At 43.0% G+C, this 20636-nt stretch overlaps 1 protein-coding gene and 1 long non-coding RNA gene across 3 annotated transcripts in view; one reads left to right on the top strand and one right to left on the bottom strand.

Moving 5' to 3' along the window:
- Positions 1–301: 301 nt before the first annotated feature.
- LOC138985029 (uncharacterized) lies at positions 302–4102 on the bottom strand. Its single transcript, XR_011462268.1, has 3 exons — positions 3655–4102; positions 1668–1853; positions 302–1521 (listed from the first exon to the last, which is right to left on the bottom strand). It is a non-coding gene; the product is annotated as an uncharacterized lncRNA (long non-coding RNA).
- Positions 4103–4125: 23 nt separating this feature from the next.
- Positions 4126–20636, top strand: part of MAPK14 (mitogen-activated protein kinase 14) — a 76156-nt gene continuing 59645 nt past the window's right edge. For both annotated transcript variants that reach the window (XM_005890507.3, XM_005890506.3), the window contains exon 1: positions 4126–4667. In XM_005890507.3, the coding sequence (XP_005890569.1) occupies positions 4552–4667 (116 nt within the window). In that variant the 5' untranslated portion in view covers positions 4126–4551. The remainder of the gene's footprint in view (positions 4668–20636) is intronic.

Genomic DNA, 20636 nt, shown 5'->3' with positions numbered 1-20636 from the left:
ATATTCTACAAATGTGACATAATTTGGGGCATCTGGATTCACTACTAATTAATAGAAATTAATCTCTGTAGCCCATACTTGGTCTTACAAACAATAGTATCATCTGGGAACTTGTTGGAAATGCTAATTCTTAGGCCCCACCTAACAAAACACAATTAATCAGAAACTCTGAGGATGGCCCAGCAGTCTGTTTTAAGAAGCCCTCCAGATGATTCTGGTACACAGTGAAGTATGAAGACCACTGTAAATGTAGCTAATTATCTTTATTCAGTTGGACAATCAGGATTAAATTTGGGGCACTGTTAATATACTTTTGACCTAGCTCCTTCATCCCCATACTACCCCTATCCATCCAGCCATCCACTGATTCTTTTACATAAGGTGCTAAAAGTATTTTAAAAGCCAAGAGTTAAATATTTAAATACAACCCAATTCAACCCAATTTTCTATTACCCCAATTGATGTGAAATCCTGAAACTTAGCTTCAAGATTATCCTTTCATATGGTCAACTTTCACATGTTCTCTATAATCGTGGGAAAGTAAAATTCACTTTCAGAATTTCAAAATAAATATTTGTAATTCCATCAGGAAAAAACAGGCCTTTGCCCATTCTAACTACGCTTTTATGGTGGAATGTATGTGAAAAAGAAAGTCATGAGCAAAGGGCATTGCTTTCAGTACCTTTCCGTCACTTGGTCTAGTGGCTGGGGATGAATGATCAGAGGACAGCCCTCAAGGAGCTGACCATCCAACACACAAACAACTGCCTTTAATGCGACCTGGTGAGAGTATTACCAATGGGCTGGTTGGAGAGAAATTCATTGTTGGGGTGGGGATGTTGGAGAAGGGGTTGCTGCGATCCATCAACAGAACCTGAAAGGAACAGAAAGGGCTACGAGAGGCGGGAGTGGGGGCTCAGTTATAAGGAACAACAACAGCAGCTACTGCTGCTGCTGCTGATGTCTCTTCAGTCGTGTCCGACTCTGTGCGACCCCATAGACGGCAGCCCACCAGGCTCCCCCGTCCCTGGGATTCTCCAGGCAAGAACACTGGAGTGGGTTGCCATTTCCCTCTCCAATGCATGAAAGTGAAAAGTGAAAGTGAAGTCTCTCAGTCGTGTCCGACTCTTCGCGACCCCATGGACTGCAGCCTACCAGGCTCCTCAGTCCATGGGATTATTCCAGGCAAGAGTACTGGAGTGGGTTGCCACTGCCTTCTCCGAAGAACAGCAGCAGTGAGGTCTAAAAAGCAGAAGGCGCGCAACTGGGCAGTCAAGCCTCGGGAGGAGGAGGATGGCGGCGGGGTGTGTTGATCAGGGGGAGACTCCGGCAGCAGACCAGTTCTGGGGCTTATGGCGACTCAAACCAACGAGTGTGGAAGGAGTCAGCCTGCCAAACGCACGCGCCGTCTTTCCTCATGGATTTTCAAAAGCAGGGACCGCACGAAGAGAAAGCTCCCAGGGACGACCGTCATTCATTCATTCCGCAAACGCTGACTGAGTGCCCTCGACGAGCTTGACCCTGCGGTGACAGTGGCCCGGGGACTTCCGAGTGTAACGCGGGGGTGGGGGGGAGTGGTCCCCGCCCCCAACGCCGGAGCCCGGGCCCCGCCGCCGCCACCACCTGCAGCCCCGGCCCCGGGCGGCTCCCCGGGTCCCTAGGCTCACCTGGTTCCCGGGTTACGGCGGGAGGTCGGACGCTGGAGCCGGAGGCAGCTCCGGCCGGACGGGCGGCGCTGTGGACGCGGACGCCGGCGGTTCCCGAGCCGTTGCGGTCGAACCCGCCGGACTCCTTGATGCCAGGCCTCGCGCGCCGCACTTGGCGTAAGTGATTCACTCTGTCTCCCGACGACTCTTGGGAACAGAAGACGCGGGAGGAAACTGGAGGCTAAGAGGGTCGCCGATATCTCCAACCCCGACTGAAGGACGCTGTCCTGCCCAGCTCCTTCCCCAAGACCCCTTAACCTCCTTCTGAAGCTCAGTCCCTGTCACTGTCTCTCCCTGCGCCTTGCATGCCCTCTTTGCCCAGTTGCAGTTTTCCACTTGCTTGATTACTGTAGTAATGTCTAATATATTATTCACTTTACCTATGGCTTTAAAAAATATATTTACGTCTTTATTTAGCTGCATCAGTATTTAGTTGCAGCACGTGGACCTTCCATCTTCCTAGCTGCAAGTGGGATCTAGTTCCGCGACCAGGATCAACCCAGGCGCTCTGCTTCAGGAGCATGGAGTCTGAGCCACTGGACCAACAGGAAGTCCCTACCTATACCTTTTTGTAATCTGTCTCATCCCCAGAAGGGCAGGGATTTTTATGTCTTGCTTTAATTGCTGTATCATTGGTGCCAAAGCAATGTGGTAGATCTAGTAAGTGCTCAATAAATTTGTGTTGAAGAATTGAATGATTGCGCCACTATTCACTGTAGGCTCCACCTAGGCAGCCGCTATCTGCCTTTTAACCAACTTTCCATTAGAAGTGCCTGGTACCTAGTAGGCATTCAATATATATTTGCTGAGTGAGTGAGTGTATTGCTCATCTTTACCCTTTTGGTCACTCTCATGTCATTATTCCAATTTGTTGGATAAATACATGAATTTCTTAGAATTTCAGCTTCCAAGTTTTCTCCCTTTTATCCATGCACTCACCTTGATCCCCCACTCTTACCTCTTATATCTTTACAGCTGCATTTTTGCTCTTGCTTCCTCCTTCTACCTCCAATACTTCTTAGAAAGCTCACTATCTGCAGTTTGGCTTGGAACATTTTTAAGCAACATGTCTTCTAAGGCAAGAGAATCTAGGCTGTCACACTGAATCCAAAGAAAGCTTTCCGCAAATCACCCATGACCCTTGTTTTGGGTTTTATTTTATTTTTCCTTGAGAACTGAGGATCCTGCACTGCCTCCTAAGTTGAGATCATGTCCTTGTTCATAATTTGCTCAACAAATATTTATGGAGTAACTTCTATGTTCGAGGCCCTGAGCTAGATCCTGGGACAAGATAGGCAAAATTTGAGCACTTCAAGGGATGCATAACACAAAAGAGAATAGTCATGGATAGTGATGGGAAGTGTCCTGGCTTGAACCCAGTTATTTCTAAAAGAAATGACCAAGAATAAGATGGGGTCCAATTCTGCTTATTGAAACAAGTTTTAGGGTAGGAATAAGTTAATAGTGAGGTGAAGGTATGGGGTTATACCTTGCCCATTCACATTTATTATCTTGTTCAGCTTTCAGGTGGGAAAGTAGGGCAGCAATTCTTTTTTGTATAAACTGGAACTAAGGTCTAAGAAAGGTTAATTGACTTGCCCAACAGGATACTGCCAGAAAACCACTGTCTGCACTGTTCTTACTCTGAGAGGCATGATTACAATTCTTAAAACCCTGTTTGCTGGAAGCTCTTCAAGGTAGGAATCAGTTTCAAACCTTCAGGGTAAAGGTTTTAAAAATGTTTCTCCAAGGGAGATACCAAGGACTTTTCTGAACCTGGCGCATATTGTAAAAATGCACAGTCTTGGCGTCCCTCTGGGACCCATCTAATCAAACTCGCTGTGCATTTTTAAGCGCCCAAGGTGCTTCTTCGGCACGTAAAAGTTTGAGAACTACTAGAAGTGTTTGGGTGGAAAAACCTCAACCTTAATTCAGGGCTAATATTTACCTTTGAGACAGATTTCGTCAGCATTCCGAAGAGTAAGTGTATGTCCTTGAGCAGATGGGACTGCAACGGCTTTCTGGCCGGAATATTTCTCTTTTTTATGCAAGTACTTCTTGGAAATTGGGGGTTTTCCGCCGAGCAGGTGCTCAGCTGCTGGTGACTACCCACCGTTCAAAGGTTTTCTGGCTCTTTTCCCAGACACCCGATTGATTTGTCACTGTCTCTTTCCAACAGGGAGCCAAGCACTTGCCCCACCGACCACGGTGGGGCGCGCGCGGCCTGTGTCGGCTGCTTCTCCGCTCCTTCCCGGGTCCGCCTTCGCGCGCTAAAGGAGAGCAATCCCTGGGAGTTCCTGCCTCTGGGGGCCAGCTGTTGCTCTCTTCTCGCGAGAATTACTTCTCCCGAGCTCTCCCTTCATCAACCCCCCTCCCGCGGGCAGGTTCCATATTGGGTAAAATCTCGGCTCGAGGAGAGGTCTGGGAGCTGTTCTCGCGAGAGCACGGCGGGAGCCTCCTGTTCGCTGGCTCTGGGAAAGGCGACCACTGCAAGCTCCGCGGGCGCTGCAGCTGGAGCTGTGACCCCGCCGCGCAGCCGGGAGTCGGCTGGGTGTGGAGAGAGTGCAGGGAGAGCTGGGCGGGGCGCCAGCCCAGGGCCCCGGAGCGTGCCCCGGCCCTTCGCAGGGCTTCCCCCGCCGTCGGTGAGGCGCGTCCAGCCGCTGCGGCTGACAGGGGCCGCGCGCGCGCGCGGGAGTCTTCAGGGTCGCCGCAGCCGCACCTGCGCGGGCGGCCAGCGCAGGATTCCCTGCCCGGCCGGGCGGGCTACGAGGTCAGGGGAAGCGGGTGCGGGTGCAGGCGGGGCCCCGCAAGGGCCACCTCCTCGCCCCGCGGCCACCGCTGGAAGATGTCTCAGGAGAGGCCCACGTTCTACCGGCAGGAGCTGAACAAGACCATCTGGGAGGTGCCCGAGCGTTACCAGAACCTGTCCCCGGTGGGCTCCGGCGCCTATGGCTCCGTATGGTGAGTGTCACCGGGGTGGGGGCCTCGCTGGGCCGGGTGTCTCCGTATGCCCCAGAGTCGGGCCTGCCCCCACGGCTCAGCAATGCACCCAGCGGCAGGAATTTTCCTTGGAGGGAGGGCATCCCAGCCCTCTTCGACCCCTGTCCTGCACTCCCTGTGCCCCTTGCACCCCCACCCTGCACGCCCACGTAGATGGTCAGCTATGTGTAGGACACAGGTCCGCGGTGGGCGGTGGGTGATGGTGTTGGAGCCGGGCCCTGACTCGCACCCTGCGCGTTCCCTTGGAGGTGGGGTGGGGGAAGGGGCTGCTGCTACGGGGGCAGAAACACGGGTCCTTCTTCGGAGGTCTCTCCCTGCTGGCATCGAGCAGAAGGGCTCTCTCGAGATGTGCCTGCCCTCGGAGCAGACAAGCCCGGGAGCTGCCCGGAGAAGCAGAAGGGCAAAGCTCGACTGCGGTCATCTGAACAAAACTGAGGACGAAGGGCGTTGAGTTCGGGCTTTTTTGCAAACCTCTGTCGAAATTGCATTTTGAGAAGGGTTCTTTTTCAATTCGCACTTGAATTAGCAGCTATCCAGGGAGCTTAAAATACCGACTTTATCTCGGTGAGCCCTGTGCCAGCTTGAGTGGTGTGTTTCCGATTCAGTTGAAAGCGTATTTCCTTTTCGCAGAGTGGGGGGTGGTGGTAGTGCCTGCAAACACTGCAGCTTGAGAAGCTGGCGGCCTCGCTGATTAGTCACATACCACCGCTCATTTAAGTATTGTTTGACAAAACAATTTTCTCCTTTGGAGCAAGTGAGGTTCAGATCCGTTGGACGCCCTCAAGATCAAAAAGTTATTAACAATGCTGCGATGTATTATAAATATTTTTTAATCGTGATAATTTTTGTGAAACACTGTTTTTAAAGTCCTTTAGAGGGTTTGCAGAGAACTTAATCTGCACTTACAGACTGAGGGGTACATAATGGTTTTCATGGGATATGGAGTATATAGCAAAGGAAGGAAGAGACACTTCAGCTTTAATTCACACTATGAATGTCTTTTAAATTAAATGCTACTGTAAAATTTCCAGACCTCAGTTTGCTAACTTTTCTAACTTCTAAGGTTTTATACACTGTATTTTAGATTTTGTGTAATTTGAGGGCTGACCTGAAGCTATTTGATGTAATTCCTGTGCATGCATTATTTGCAAAGAGGTCTACAAAATTAGTTTTTTGTTTCACGGCAGATTCCAGGCTTTTAGACTTGTTAATCTTTGAATATAATTCCTGTGTTTCTTAAAGCCCCAGCATGAATTTCCTGTTTGGTAGAATCTTCTGGGTAATTGAGATTGTGCAATTGTGTCCAGCAACAGATCGTATTGCGTTTTCTAGTTCAGGCTGCTTGAGTGATGTCGCTGTTGGCCCTGTGCTTGACATCTTTTTTCCATTTTTATAGCGTGCTGTTGATTTGCTAATTTTCGAAGATGTGTTTGGATCATTGCTTCTTTAATAGCTCACTTGTTTATGGCCAGTTTTCATTCTAGAATTGACACATTAATTTTTGTGGTACTGAATTTTTGTTTCCAATCATCATTGTTTAAACTTTAGTGGAGTGATACGGCTTAACTGTGGGGAGTTCAGTGAACTGCTTGCAAGGTTTCCCTACAGTTGATGTGAATCACTCAGCCCTGGCCCTGGAGATCCCTTGAAGTGCTGATAAAACACGAACACATTTTTTAGTGCTTTATTTTTCTGGTTTATAGAAGCCATTGAAACTGACACTTGAAAGTAATTTTTTAAACAGGTTTTTAAAAGTAGGTAATACATTCACATTGTATAAAATGTAAAAAGGCATAGAAAGACAGTGAAAAGTTTTCCTTTCTCTTTGTCCAGTTGTACTAGTTCTTTTCTCAAGAAACAACCCCTGTTAAGTTTCTTGTGTGTCTTTCTGTGGAGGCAGTTCTGCCAAGGGTATTTAAGGTGTAACCTATAACATATTGGTGGAGAAAAATAACCGATATTATGTGACAATTGACTGTAAACAAGTGTAGTTGATTTTGGATTGAAAATACCAGAATTTACATTCACATGTGTTATCTCATTCAGAGTAGTTATTTCAAGTTCTTCTTTCAGTCAGCAGCTTTTAGGTGTGGTAGAAAAAAAAATTGTTTTTTAAACTTAGAATCCACTTTGGAGCCTGTGTTATTTTTCACTATCTTCATTTTTTTTTTTAGAGCAGATTTGATTTTAGGAAATAACGAAGTTAGATTGAATCCAAATAATTTAGAGAAGTTGGACTCAACTCTGGTGAAAAAGATTAGGCAGCCAGGCTGGTGATACTGTTTGAGGTCAAATAGGAGTTGTAACCATAAAGTAATGACACAGAATTTCCTGTGTGACTTGTAGAACTGGATTGAAGTCTGTTCCAAAAAAGAATCTCTGAAAGTATTTCAAGGAATGCAACATCACTGAAATAATGTGTCAGTTTCCTAATTTGATTGCTCTGAAGTGTGATACACTTTGATGTGTTAACTTTAAAAGTTAAAAAAAAATTAAGCCAATTTTCAGTATTTTCATTTGTACTAAGTATCTAGTAAAGCAAGTGTGATAACTAATTGTGAATGAAACATCAAGGAATCAAAATAGAAATTTGAGTATTAGAGTTTTACAAATATGCCTTTCCTTCTTTAAGGGGTAAAGGGAACTAAACTAAAGCTTGCAACTTTAAGGAACTTTGTGCACTGTCAGTGAGGGGAAATGAAGCAAAATTGTTCAAGAGTACGGTGTTGCAAAGCATTGATTTTGTGGTTTGGGGACAAAAGGGGCGGGGGAGGATCTTTGTGGTGAGTTTAAGGAAATATAAACAGGAACTTAAATGCCCTTCCTCTGGTGTATGGGTTTTCCAGACTCTTGCCTTTGATTATAGGAGGTGAGGCAGTGGTAACCATAAAACAGGTGAGAGATCAGAATTATTCTTAAATCATATTTAATCACTTATTAAATAATATTTATTGAGTACCAACTATGGACCAGCAGCTCAGCACACACACATCTTTAGGGGCGCCCCAGGTGGTGCTAGTGGTAAGGAACCCACCTGCCTGCCAATGCAAGAGACACAAGTTTGATCCCTGGGTGGGGAAGATCCTGTGGAGGAGGAAATGGTAAACCACTCCAGTATTCTTGCCTGGAGACTCCGCATGGACAGAGGAGCCTGGTGGGCTACAGTCCATAGGGTTGCAAAGAGTCAGACATGACTGAAATGACTTAGCACACTCACAGACCAGATAGCAGGCTAGGTTTCTTGAGCTAAACTGTTAAACAAGACAAAGACAGTTCATTCCCTGGTAGGGTTTATAGTGTGATGTGAATAATAACTACGTTTTATGGATTGCTTTCTATGTTCTGGGCATTATTCTGTGCTGTTTATATTTATCATCAGTATATAAAGTATATACCAAAACTTTGGTAAAAGAATGGCAGAATTTACTAAGAGGTCAAATCCAACATCCTAAATGCTTTGTGAAAATAAATGTAGTAAAGATAAGTGAAGCTAAGTTTTTTAGTATTAATAGCCACTCATCATTTTAAATCTTTTTTTTTTTTTTAAAGCATGAGCTAGGGCACAAATAAATACAAGACTGTCATTATAGAGTGTGCAGAGGTGACTTTCCTGACTCCTAATCAGTGAGAGGGGTGTATGTGTGTGTATTAGTTGCTTAGTCATGTCTGACTCTTTGCAGTCCCATAAACTGTAGCCCATCAGGCCCCTCCATCCATGGCATTCTCCAGGCAAGAACACTGGAGTGGGTTGCCATTTCCTTCTCTGAAAGGAACTATCAGAAAGAAAGAAGGTGAAGTCGCTCAGTTGGGTCCAACTCTTTGCAACCCCATGGACTGTAGCCTACCAGGCTCCTCCATCCATGAAATTTTCCAGGCAAAAGTACTGAAGTGAGAGGGGCAGTCTTTTATTTTTCTAGTGGCAATAGTAAGCCCATGCTGATCTTTCTTTCTATTTGCTTGTACTTTGTAACCAAAAGCAAGGTGATTGGCTGCATGTTACCAGTACCAACCAATAAATATTTAAACACAATGGCAAAATATTTGTATTATTGATATGTAAAGACTTTTAAGAAAGAGTTCGTTTAATTTGGCTATAAAGTCATTATTTGTCAGATTCCCATTTTCCACAGGCTCCCATTTGAAAATAAGGGTATCCTGAACCTCTCGAATTTCAGTTCTGCCAGTTTAATTCCTTGATACTGAGGACTACTCTGCCTTTGATTTCCCTCTGCTTTAGCCTCAAAGATCTATTAATATCTCACTTTAGTATTAACAAACATTCTTATGGGATTTTATACTTTATAATGTATTTGCATTCAAAGCATTATTCAGCTTTCACTGGCTCTGTAAAGGCTAGTATTAACATAGTTTTATGGATGAGGAGCTGGACTCATTAAAGGAATCGTATACTACTTTGGATTTGGTTCTGTGATTTCAGTACTTCAGAATTCTCCTTTCCTGTGCTTTAGGCTGCTAAGATTGGTGGCACCTTCTCTGGTGCTGTTTGCCTCTCCCCACCCTCCTTTTTTGAGAAGAAAGGCGTTGCCGGGTCATTTGAAATAGTAGAGCTATGACAAACCAATCCCACCAGTGTAAGCCTGACTCACCTGAGGTGTAATGACTTACTAAAGTCACATCTCTTCCTCAGAATTGATGGGACCAGTTCCCGAAGAATTATCAGTGCAAATAATTAATTCCTGAATTTATGGATCCCTTTGGTTTGAAATTGTTCTGTGCACATTTTGGAAAATTGAGACTATCTGTACATGTTTCTGTTATGTAAGTATAGGATATAAATAGAAGTAACTGCTTCTCTAGGCCTTTGAAGATACCTTGGATGTTTGCTCTTTGCTGTGAAATTTAGTATTGATTTTTTCCTATCCAAGAGGTATAATTACTGTAGAGCTCAAAACAAACAAACAAACAACAAAAAAAAAACAACACACCTTGTTATGAAGTGGGTTCCCTTGGCTCTGAAACCTAGAAATCTTTTCATCTTGTCATGTACTTGAAAGTGATTCATGTGTTTCTTCAGGACAAATGAAAACAGAACTTCTAAACCTGAAGTTTTTGTTAGTTTGTTGAAGTAAATGAAGCTTTTAGTACTAGAAGTAGTTGTCTTTGCATAGTGTTTCCGTAAAGTTAGTACGTGTGCGTTAAGATTTTATAAAGTTAACCAAACGCCCAGCATTTTAGCCTTTAAATAATTTGTTCTAGGGAGGGAAGTAGGTGGTGGTTAGTAGATTCTGCACTTTCGACGATGGATCCTGGGTTCTGACATACTTGGCTCCTAGGCTGAATGTTGGGGAGAAAAACGTACAGAAGAGAGAGGAGTCCAGAATGACGCCTAAGTTTTGGCCTTGGACAGATGGATAGGTCTCAACTTTGGGGTCTTATAGGGTGTATGGTCGTGGAGTTAGACAGAGGAGGATGGGTTCATGCTCATCTCCCTGAGGATAGGACTCTTGTGTGTTATACTGATACTTATACACCTGTTGTGTGTGTGTGGGGGGGGGTCACTTTTTAGGTGCTAGAGATGGAGTGTGAGCAAAACATGAGAAGTTCTGCCTGTAAGAACCTATAGGCTAAGGGGAAGGCAAACAGAGGTAGACAGTAAATAAGTAAGTAAGAGTTATAGCATGTCGGGTGATAAGCACTACGAGGAAAATTAAGTAAGGAGAGGGGAGGGAGTACTGGGATAGCTGTTGCGCCTTTAAGCAGGGTAGACGGGGTAGGCCTCCGTGATGGAGTGACACCTGAACAAAGACCTGAAGGAAGTGATGGACACTGGTTGGACTTGAGTGGGAAGGAAGAACATTCCATGCTGAGGGATCACCACATGCAAAGGCCCTGTTTTCCGAGCTCACTCTGCACTGGGGTCCCTGCTTTTTCATTTCTGTTTCTTACCCATTCAGAGGTGCTAGTCGTACTTAGGGACAGAGTGGAGGAGTCAGATGAATTGGTGCCCAGCCGTGACCCATGCTCCTTCCAGAAGGCTCAGTGTCCCTGAGCCAGTACTTTTGGTGGGCCCTGGAAATTCAGGGTACTCTGGTCCAGCTCTTTAAATAACATGTGAAGCTTACTTCACTTTTCGGGTTTCTGTTGCCAAAAGGAAGGGAGCAGAGAGATTAGCTCTAGACTTCTGGTGACAAAAGAAGATTAGCTTGCTGGCAGGTGGAATGTTTTCTAACTTGTTTGGGCTTCTAGGTTTTTTCTTACTATTGGGTTATTTTAAAAAGTCATTTTTACCTTCTTTCAGCTCTTAAGATCTCATTTATTTTCTGTTTTACTTGGCCGTGTATCTGCTTTACATTCCTCTGCCTTTCCCCTATTACAATAATTTTAGTAGCTGTTGGATTATTATTACCTGTTAACAGTGTTTTGGCTCCGAGCCCCCAATGAACTTCTCCGTTAACTTGAATAAATCTTATGGATTGAAAGGTTCTACACATGTGGCCCCATTAAAAACCCGTAGGATTTCTTTCTTTTCTTTTCTGCCTTTACAGATAAAAGTTTCTTTCTCATATGAAAGCCATCCCCCTTTTACTGCTCTATCATCTAGTTGCAGAAAATAAGTATTCCTAAACACAGATTCCCATGACAACATAACAAAAAGGTAATAGAACAAATGTTTATTTTGTCTAAGCCTGCTGTCTGAGTAACTTTATACCCTGAGCATGTTGGCTCCTGTTGCTTTGAATGATGTTACAGATTTCCTTGTTTTCCTCAAAACCTTCTCCTCTTAGGCCTTGGTGACATTGTCACTGTGCCTGGGACACAAAGGAAGATGCGTGAGTGCGTGTGGCTTACTGTCAGTCTACCCACAAGTACGCATCTGTTGCTTTTCCAAGCTTAAGGGCCAGAGTATAGGCATCACACATTATTATACCAAAAAAAAAAAAAAAAAATCATGAAAAAACCCACACCAATTTCTTCTTTGCTTTCTTAACTTCATTAATTTAGTTTGGCCAGTGCTAAAGCACTGTTGGAGGTGTTTTGTTTATAAAGATTGAAAAAACAAAAAAGCAGAAAGGGTTCTTGCTTTTGAAAACAGCAGTCTAGAAGGGGCACATTTGTGTTGCTTTCTCAGAGATTATTTTTGGAAGGCCTTTGTGACTTTTCTGCATTCTTTCAGCTTTAGTTGCCATCTCAAATCTTCTTTTCTATTTCTAATGCTTATCTTGAAATCTTCTTTTGGATTTTTCAGTGTCTCTCTTGAATCTAGTGACATACTGATAACTTTTGTACATCAAGGGCAACTTTGTTGCAAGGGTATGTGTTTGAAATCTCTGTCAGAGAGACCTTTCCATCTGATTCAGAACTAGAAAGTGATGACATCAGCATGTGCCCACAAGAGGTCAGAACTTCTTCTTTTGATCTGCCGAGGGCTCAGGGAGGCTGTGTCTTAGGGGAAGAAAGGGACAATGAGGGTAAGAGTCCTCTAGACACTCAGGTGCGTGCATGCCCAGTCATTCAGGCGTGTCCAACTCTTTGTGACGCCATAGACTGCAGCCCACCAGGCTTCTCTGTCCTTGGGATTTTCCTGGCAAGAATACTGGAGTAGGTTGCCATTTCCTTCTCCAGGGTCTAGATACTTAATGCAGCTCTGTAATTCCATGTGGGGTAGTGTCTCTGACCTTCTCACCTGCAAATTGTTTGCTGTTGTTCAGGCACTAAGCCGTGTCCAGCTCTTTGCGACCCCACGGACTGCAGCACACCAGGCTCCCCTGTCCTCCACTATTGCCCGGAGTTTGCTCAAAATCATGTCCATTAAGTTGATGATGCTGTCTAACCATCTCATCCTATGCCACCCCCTTCTCCTTTTACCTTCAATCTTTCCCAGCATCAGGATCTTTTCCAGTGCGTTGGCTCTTCACATCAGGTGGCCAAAGTATGGGAGCCTCAGTTTCAGCATCAGTCCTTCCAATGAATATTCAGGGTTGATTTCTTTAGGATGGACCGGTTGGATCTCCTTTCTGTCCACAGGACTCTCAAGAGTCTTCTCCAGCACTACCGTTCTAAAGCATCAATTCTTCAGTGCTCAGCCATCTTTATGGTCCAGCTCTCACATCTGTACATGACTCCTGGGAAAACGATAACTTTGACTTTATGGACCTTTGTTGACAAAGTGATCTCTCTGCTTTTTAATACGCTATCTAGATTTATCTTAGCTTTCCAACCAGAGAGCAAGTGTCTTTTAATTTCACGGCTGCAGTCACCGTCCACACTGATTTTGGAGCCCAAGAAAATAAAATCTGTTACCGCTTCCACGTTTTCTCTTTCTATTTGCCATGAAGTGATGGGACCAGATGCGATGCCCCAAGTCTATCCGGTGACACTTAAGTTGAAGTGTCTGGTTTATGCAGTATTTTCTGAACTCTTCATTCTTATATTTCCTTATCCTTGTGGTAAATATAACTTTATTCTCATAAATAATTGCTTTATCCTTAATATCCCTAGTAACAATTCCTTTTTCCCCTCTTCTGTCAAATCCTTCATGTAGGATCGTTAGGTAGCTTGAACCTTCTTGAACTTGCTGCTGCTAAGTCGCTTCAGTCATGTCCGACTCTGTGTGACCCCATAGACAGCAGCCCACCAGGCTCCCCTGTCCCTGGGATTCTCCAGGCAAGAACACTGGAGTGGGTTGCCATTTCCTTCTCCAATGCATGAAAGTGAAAGTGAAGTCGCTGAGTCGTGTCTGACCCTTAGCGACCCCATGGACTGCAGCCTACCAGGCTCAGTCCATGGGATTTTCCAGGCAAGAGTACTGGAGTGGGGTGCCGTTGCCTTCTCCTTCTTCTTTTTGAACTTAGACTTTTGAATAATAAGTTTCTATTTATGTTTCCTTCTCCAGGCTACCACACGCTGGTGAAAATCTTAGTAATCTTTCTCATTTGTTATAGTAAAATATGACTTCTCAGTGATCTTAGTATTATATTGAAGTGAAATATTGGTGTTGGTATCTTATATTGCTAGAAGTTTAATAATTTCCTCACCTGACATTACAAGTTTGACTTGCTTCAGTTTCTGATTCCTAGGTTAGTGTCCTAAATGCCTTATGCTTTGAATCATCTACTTTGAAATTAGCAGTCTCAATAAATTAAATGATATTGATGCCATCATTTCATGGCAAATAGATGAGGAAACAGTGGAAACGGTGGCTGACTTTATTTTTCTGGGCTCCAAAATCACTGCAGATGGTGATTACAGCCATGAAATTAAAAGACGCTTACTCCTTGGAAGGAAAGTTATGACCAACCTAGATAGCATATTCAAAAGCAGAGACATTACTTTGTCAACAAAGGTCCGTCTAGTCAAGGCTATGGTTTTTCCTGTGGTCAGGTATGGATGTGAGAGTTGGACTATAAAAAAAGCTGAGCGCTGAAGAATTGATGTGTTTGAACTGTGGTGTTGGAGAAGACTCTTTTTTTTTTTCAGTGTTACAGCTCCATTTTATTTAGAAGATAGCAGGAGAGAGAGGGTGAGAGAGAGAGAGAGAAAGAAAAGAGCACATGCACGCGGGAGAGAGAGTCCCTGGAGAAGACTCTTGAGAGTGCCTTGGACTGCAAGGAGATCCAACCAATCCATCCTAAAGGAAATCAGTCCTGGGGGTTCATTGGAAGGACTGATGTTGAAGCTGAAACTCCAGTACTTTGGCCACTTGATGTGAAGAGCTAACTCATTTGGAAAAAACCCCTGATGCTGGGAAAGATTGAGGGCAGGAGGAGAAGGGGAAGACAGAGGATGAGATGGTTGGATGGCATCACCGACTCAAGGGACATGGGTTTTGGTGGACTCTGGGAGTTGGTGATGGACAGGGAGGCCTGGCGTGCTGTGGTTCATGGGGTCGCAAAGAGTCGGACACGACTGAGCAACTGAACTGAACTGATGCAAAAGGGGAAAAAATAGCAAGTTAAGAAAATAGACAATAACTATTATGAGCATCTGTCAAGCTGTGTTTACATTCCCAAATATAGTGTAACACTAGGATTACTCAGGAGAGGGCAATGGCACCCCACTCCAATACTTTTGCCTGGAAAATCCCATGGATGGAGGAGCCTGGTGGGCTGCAGTCCATGGGGTCTCTGAGGGTCAGACACGACTGAGCGACTTCACTTTCACTTTCATGCGTTGGAGAAGAAAATGGCGACCCACTCCAGCATTCTTGCCTGGAGGATCCCAGGGACGGGGCAGCCTGGTGGGCTGCCGTCTATGGGGTCGCACAGAGTCGGACACGACTGAAGTGACTCAGCAGCAGCAGCAGCAGGATTACTCATCCTGTTCACATCTTGGGTCGATATTTTGTTGTTGTTGTGGGCACTGTCTTGTGCGTTGTAGGGTATTTAACAGCATCCTTGTATCCCTACCCACTAGATGCCAGTTGGAACCCCCGGTGTGACAACCAAAAACGTTTCTAGACGTTGCCACATGTAATCTGGGGGCAAAATCACCTTTGGTTGAGCACTGTTTATAAACCCTGTATGTTTGGATTGATTGGCCCTGAGTGAAAACTTGATAGGGTAAGTTGAATTTTCCACCTACAAAAGGAAACAGTACACTATATTCTCCTTTTGAATTCATTGTCCAATACAGTCTCAACAATGGCCTTGTTCATATACTGTACGTCCAAGTTTATAGTTCCAAACCTAATGTCAAGAATGTCTAACCTTTTGGATTTCGAGGCTATTGAAAAGTAATGTTTCATGCCTCCCCCTGATTATTTTTCTACATATTTCTTGAGGACAGTCTCTGAGATATTAACTACCTTAGGATTAGATTCAGGTTATAAACTTGTATGGTCCAGCCTTAGATATGTGGATCAGATACTTGAAGGAAGCTTTTCATTAACACTGTTGAATGACAGTGGCCGTGAAAATTACAATCAGGAAATGAGCCAGTTTCCCAAAGATTTCTGTAACTCTAGGTAGTAAGGCAACATAATTTTGGAAGTCTGAAATATGTGTATTTTTGTATTTATGTTATAGGTTTGTTTTAGTGAAAAAAATCTGTTCAGCATTCATCTGACAGTGTTAAATGGCTTCCAGTGTATAAAAGAAACAGATACAACAGATTAGTGAATATGTTATATATGTATATATCTATCTAGGGCTTGCCAGGTGGCTCAGATGGTAAAGTGTCTGTCTGCAATGCGGAAGACCCAGGTTCAATCCCTTGGTCGGGAAGATCCCCTGGAGAAGGAAATGGCAACCCACTCTAGTACTCTTGCCTGGAAAATTCCATGGATGGAGGAGCCAGGTAGGGTACAGTCCATGGGGTCACAAAGAGTCGGACACGACTGAGTGACTTCACTTTATATATATATGTTCACTCATGTGTTGTATCTGTTTCTTTTATACACTGGAAGGTGTGTGTGTGGCTTTCCTGGTGTCTCAGTGGTAAAGAATCTGCCTGCCAGTGCGAGAGACATAGGTTTGATCCTCTACATGCTGTGGAGCAACTAAGCCCATGTGCCACAACTACTGAGCCGGGGCTCTAGAGCCTGGAAGCCGTAAATACTCAGCCCGTGGCTGCAGCTTCTGAAGCTCATGCACCGCAACTAGAGAGTAGCCCCTACCTGCTGCAACTAGAGAAAAAGCCCGAGCAGCAGTGAACATCCAGCACAGACAAATACATAAATGAATAAGATTTTTTTTTAAGTATTGATGTATACAGAAGTTTGGAGGTCCAGTAGGCTATAGTAGCTAGAATGTTTCATGGAGGAAGAAGGATTTGAGGATTATTTTGAAGGATGGGTAGTATTTGGAACATTTCTAGAAAGGGAACATTTTTAGGTAACAGGAGAAAACGTAACTAAGAAAATGAGATATGAGATGGACTAGCCTGACAGGAGGAATGTCTCAGATAGGGTGAACCCACTTCTGGTTTTCATTCTGCGTGTGCTTCAGAATCACTTGTGGAGCCTTTAAACATACAGATGCTTGGGTCCTACCTCCAGAAATTATTAGGGGGAGTAGGACCAAAGCAATTGCATTTTTCTGGGCAGTGGAGAGCTAGCTATAGTTTCTTGAGTTGTAAAGTAGGAGGGGAAGTATTTTAAAATTGATCTGATTGGAGTGTTACAGAATGGATTGCAGGAAGCAAATATATTGCTTTGTAAAAGTTTTTAGTAATTTATGTGCGTTTCTGTTCAGCCTGACTCCCCAGTTGGACTTCTTAATTGCTTGAGGTCAGGATCTTTGGTATTTATGTACTTATCTTGCATTATGTTCTTAAGGATAAATAGATAAATACATTATAACTTCTGCTCTCCTTTAAAGTCTAAATTGGGAAACAAATATATAAAGTAATACCTTGGTTTTTTTTCAGTTCAGACTAAAGAATTGGCTGCATTATATTGCTGATTGTAGTAACTCTTAGATTCTGTTAACTGCTGAGTAAATGTGCATTTTAACTTGTAGAAATGATATTTTAGTTTTCTATAACATAACAAATGATCAAGGATTTGAACCTTTGGTTATGTTTTAATAACTGCTCTATCTTACTGTTACTTCAGAAATATACTCAACCTCAAATTTCAGAGTAAGAGATCTAAAAATACATATTGAAAATTTGCTATGTGATAAACCCCATGCTGGAAGCTGATCATGAAACTCTTATATAGTAACACATTCATATCCATTTGGAACACTTACTGCCTGTCCTTTATTGTTCATAAAGTTATAGTTCATACATAATTATCTTATGTGAGCCTCAAAACAGCATTGTAAGATAAGCAGGGCTAATGACACCCCCATTTTATTGACTTGGAAGCAGACTCATAGACGCTTTGGCCACGATCATCTGCTAGGAAATTCCAGAACCAAAACTAGAACTGAAATCTTTTAACTACTAGTTTACTTTTCTCTGTGTCAGACTGCCTATGTTTATGCTTAGAATTTTTTTAGATCAAATCATTGAAAGACTACAGAGACCATTCACTGAGATGCAAACATAGCTTTGTTAAGTGGAATTTTGATGATTTTTTTTTTCTGGAACAATAAAAAGTACTTACATGGTATTAGCAAAAGTAAGCAAGATATTTTCTAGTATTTTTATTTAAAAAATCAAGTTGCTAAGTGTAATGATGTAAAAATATTTGATACTCCTGTTTCAAAGGAGTGGTACTTAAATCTCCTCCCCTTGTGTGAAGGCGGTTATTTAGTGACTCACGTTTCTAAAGCATAGAATGGGGTAGAACTGATGGAGTGTGACTTCTGAGGGTAGGTCGTAAAAGACATTGTGACTCCTGCCTTGGTCTTCCTTTGAGATCATCTGCTCTGGGGCATTTTCTCAGCCTCAGTACTATTGGTATTTCAGTTCAGTTCAGTTGCTCAGTTGTGTCCAACTCTTTGTGACCCCATGAACGGCAGCACACCAGGCCTCCCTGTCCATCACCAACTCCCGGAGTCCACCCAAACCCATGTCCATTGAGTCAGTGATGCCATCCAAGCATCTCATTCTCTGTTGTCCCCTTCTCCTCCTGCCCTCAATCTTTCCCAGCATCAGGGTCTTTTCAAATGAGTCAGCTCTTCACATCAGATGGGCAAAGTATTGGGAGTTTCAGCTTCAACATCAGTCCTTCCAATGAACACCCAGGACTGATTTCCTTTAGGATGGACTGGTTGGATCTCCTTGCAGTCCAAGGAACTCTCAAGAGTCTTCTCCAATACCACATTTCAAAAGCATCAATTCTTCGGCACTCAGCTTTCTTTCTAAACTTTCACATCCATACATGACCACTGGAAAAAACATAGCCTTGACTAGATGGACGTTTGTTGACAAAGTAATGTCTCTGCTTTTTAATATGCTGTCTAGGTTGGTCATAACTTTCCTTCCAAGCAGTAAGCGTCTTTTAATTTATTGGTATTTGGGGTCAGATAATTCTTCGTTGTGAAGGATATGTAACAGTATCCCTGGCTTCTACCCTCTAGATTCTAATAGCATCGCCCTCTCATCCCCACCAGACACCTCTGGTTGTCTTAAACACTGAGATGTCTCCTGAGGGACCTCTATTGAGGACCACTGCTTTAGGGAAGCCGGCTGCTCTGTTGAGAAGACACTGGAGCAGCCCTATGGAGAGGTCCACATTGCAAAGAACTAAGGCCTGCTAGTACTGGGTGAACCATCTTGGGAGTGGATACTCCAGCATCAGGCAGGCCGTCAGATGGCTCTTTCAGTGGCCTGCATCTTGACAGCAGCTTCAGGTGGGACCATGAGCCAGAACTACCTCACTGAGCTGCTCCTGAATTCCTGACTCACAGAAACTGAAATACTAGTCTTGTTTAAGCCACCAAAATTTGGGATAATTTATTATCTAGTGATGGATAATTAATACTCTTAAGTGTTACTGTAAAAATATATATTTAATATGAGAGTCACAGAAATAACAAAACCTGAAAGTTGTGAAGTCATGTTAATGCCTGTTATGTGCATCTCTAGTCGTGTTCATAGCATATATTTGTAGGGTGTTTTTCTGGATGTGAAATCTATGAACACTGTAATTGCAAAAGACTTTTAATTGTAGCAGCAAGGCAAAGTTGATTGATGGTAATACCTAATAGTTACAATGTAATATATGATGTCTATTTAATATTTCAGATTTTCTCAAAAGGAGTTAAAATTATTTAATGACAACTTATAAAACGTGTATTATTGAAACCTTCAAACAGGTAAAAGTAGAGAAGATACATACCCATGGTGGCAACATTCTAACAAGACTTTGGAAAATAATCTCCAATAAAAGAAGTAAAATAATTCACGTGTAATATTTTTGTGTTCAATGTGGGATAACTATTGCAGATATATACTTCACATTTGCAGTGAGAGATTTATATTAATTGACACCACAGAGCTTTTAAAGCTTCAGTGAAGAAATATAGAATTACTCTTTTTCAAATGGAGCTTTCAGCAAATGAAAATTAAGTACATTTTAATCACAAATGGTTTGGGATTTTTAGATTGCATGCCTAAGTGAATTTCTGTATAATTTGAATGTTAGTTTTCATCAGCCTAGTGAAGAATCCACCTACAATGCTGGAGACCCAGGTTCGACCCCTGGGTTGGGAAGATCCTCTAGAGAAGGGAAAGGCTACTCACTCTAGTATTCTGGCCTGGAGAATCCCATGGACTGTATAGTCCATGGGGTCACAAAGAGTCGGACACGACTGAGCGACTTTCAGTTCACTTCACTTCTGTTCATCAGCCTAGTAGAAACTGAAGCAATTGTGAAAAAAATTTTGTTCCAATAATTTAGAAGCTTTTGCAGGAGGAATTGGACCAGATTAGAAATGACAAGTATTAGCATATATATTACCATTCCCTGAGTGCCAGCCCCATGGCTAATGTCCCTAATAAATCCTATCACAGATATATTTTCCTGAGTGAGATTTTTATGAAAATACTTCACTTGCCTAAAAGTTTTTGAACTGTAAAGTCTGCAAGGCAAGGTAAGTGATCATTTATATAAGTTTTTCCCATTCTGGGCTATATATCTATTGGTAAGATTTTTCATATGTCATTTGTGTTTTAAGTCTCTGAGAGGAAGTTTTTAGAAATCAAAAAGCTGGGGATTGGTCATATTGCACGTACTTGTAACAACTGTATTAATAACATCTGGTTTTCTCCTAATCAATCTGAAAGTGTAATTGTAAGAAGCTGAACTCCATTTAAAAATACTATATATAGTACAAGTAGATAATTTTGTGATTTATTTTAAAAATCAGAGTGTTAGGAAGACATTAAAACAAGATATTTGAGAGTAGATACTAAAAGAGAGCTGACAGTGTTTCAGTTGTTAAGTTTTTAAATATTTTTTGAAGTTCTCAAATGAAAAACTTCAGTTTTTGCACGAAGTAGCCTTTAGTTTCATGACATTGTTTCCAAAATGGAGGGGCAGAGGGTAAGCATCAAAAGTACAGTGATGCTTGCACA

This window comes from Bos mutus, chromosome 23 (assembly GCF_027580195.1).
Source record: "Bos mutus isolate GX-2022 chromosome 23, NWIPB_WYAK_1.1, whole genome shotgun sequence".
Classification (NCBI taxonomy): Eukaryota; Metazoa; Chordata; class Mammalia; order Artiodactyla; family Bovidae; genus Bos; species Bos mutus.
The sequence above is the reverse complement of the archived record's forward strand: the minus strand, read 5'-3'. Positions and strand labels throughout refer to the sequence as shown.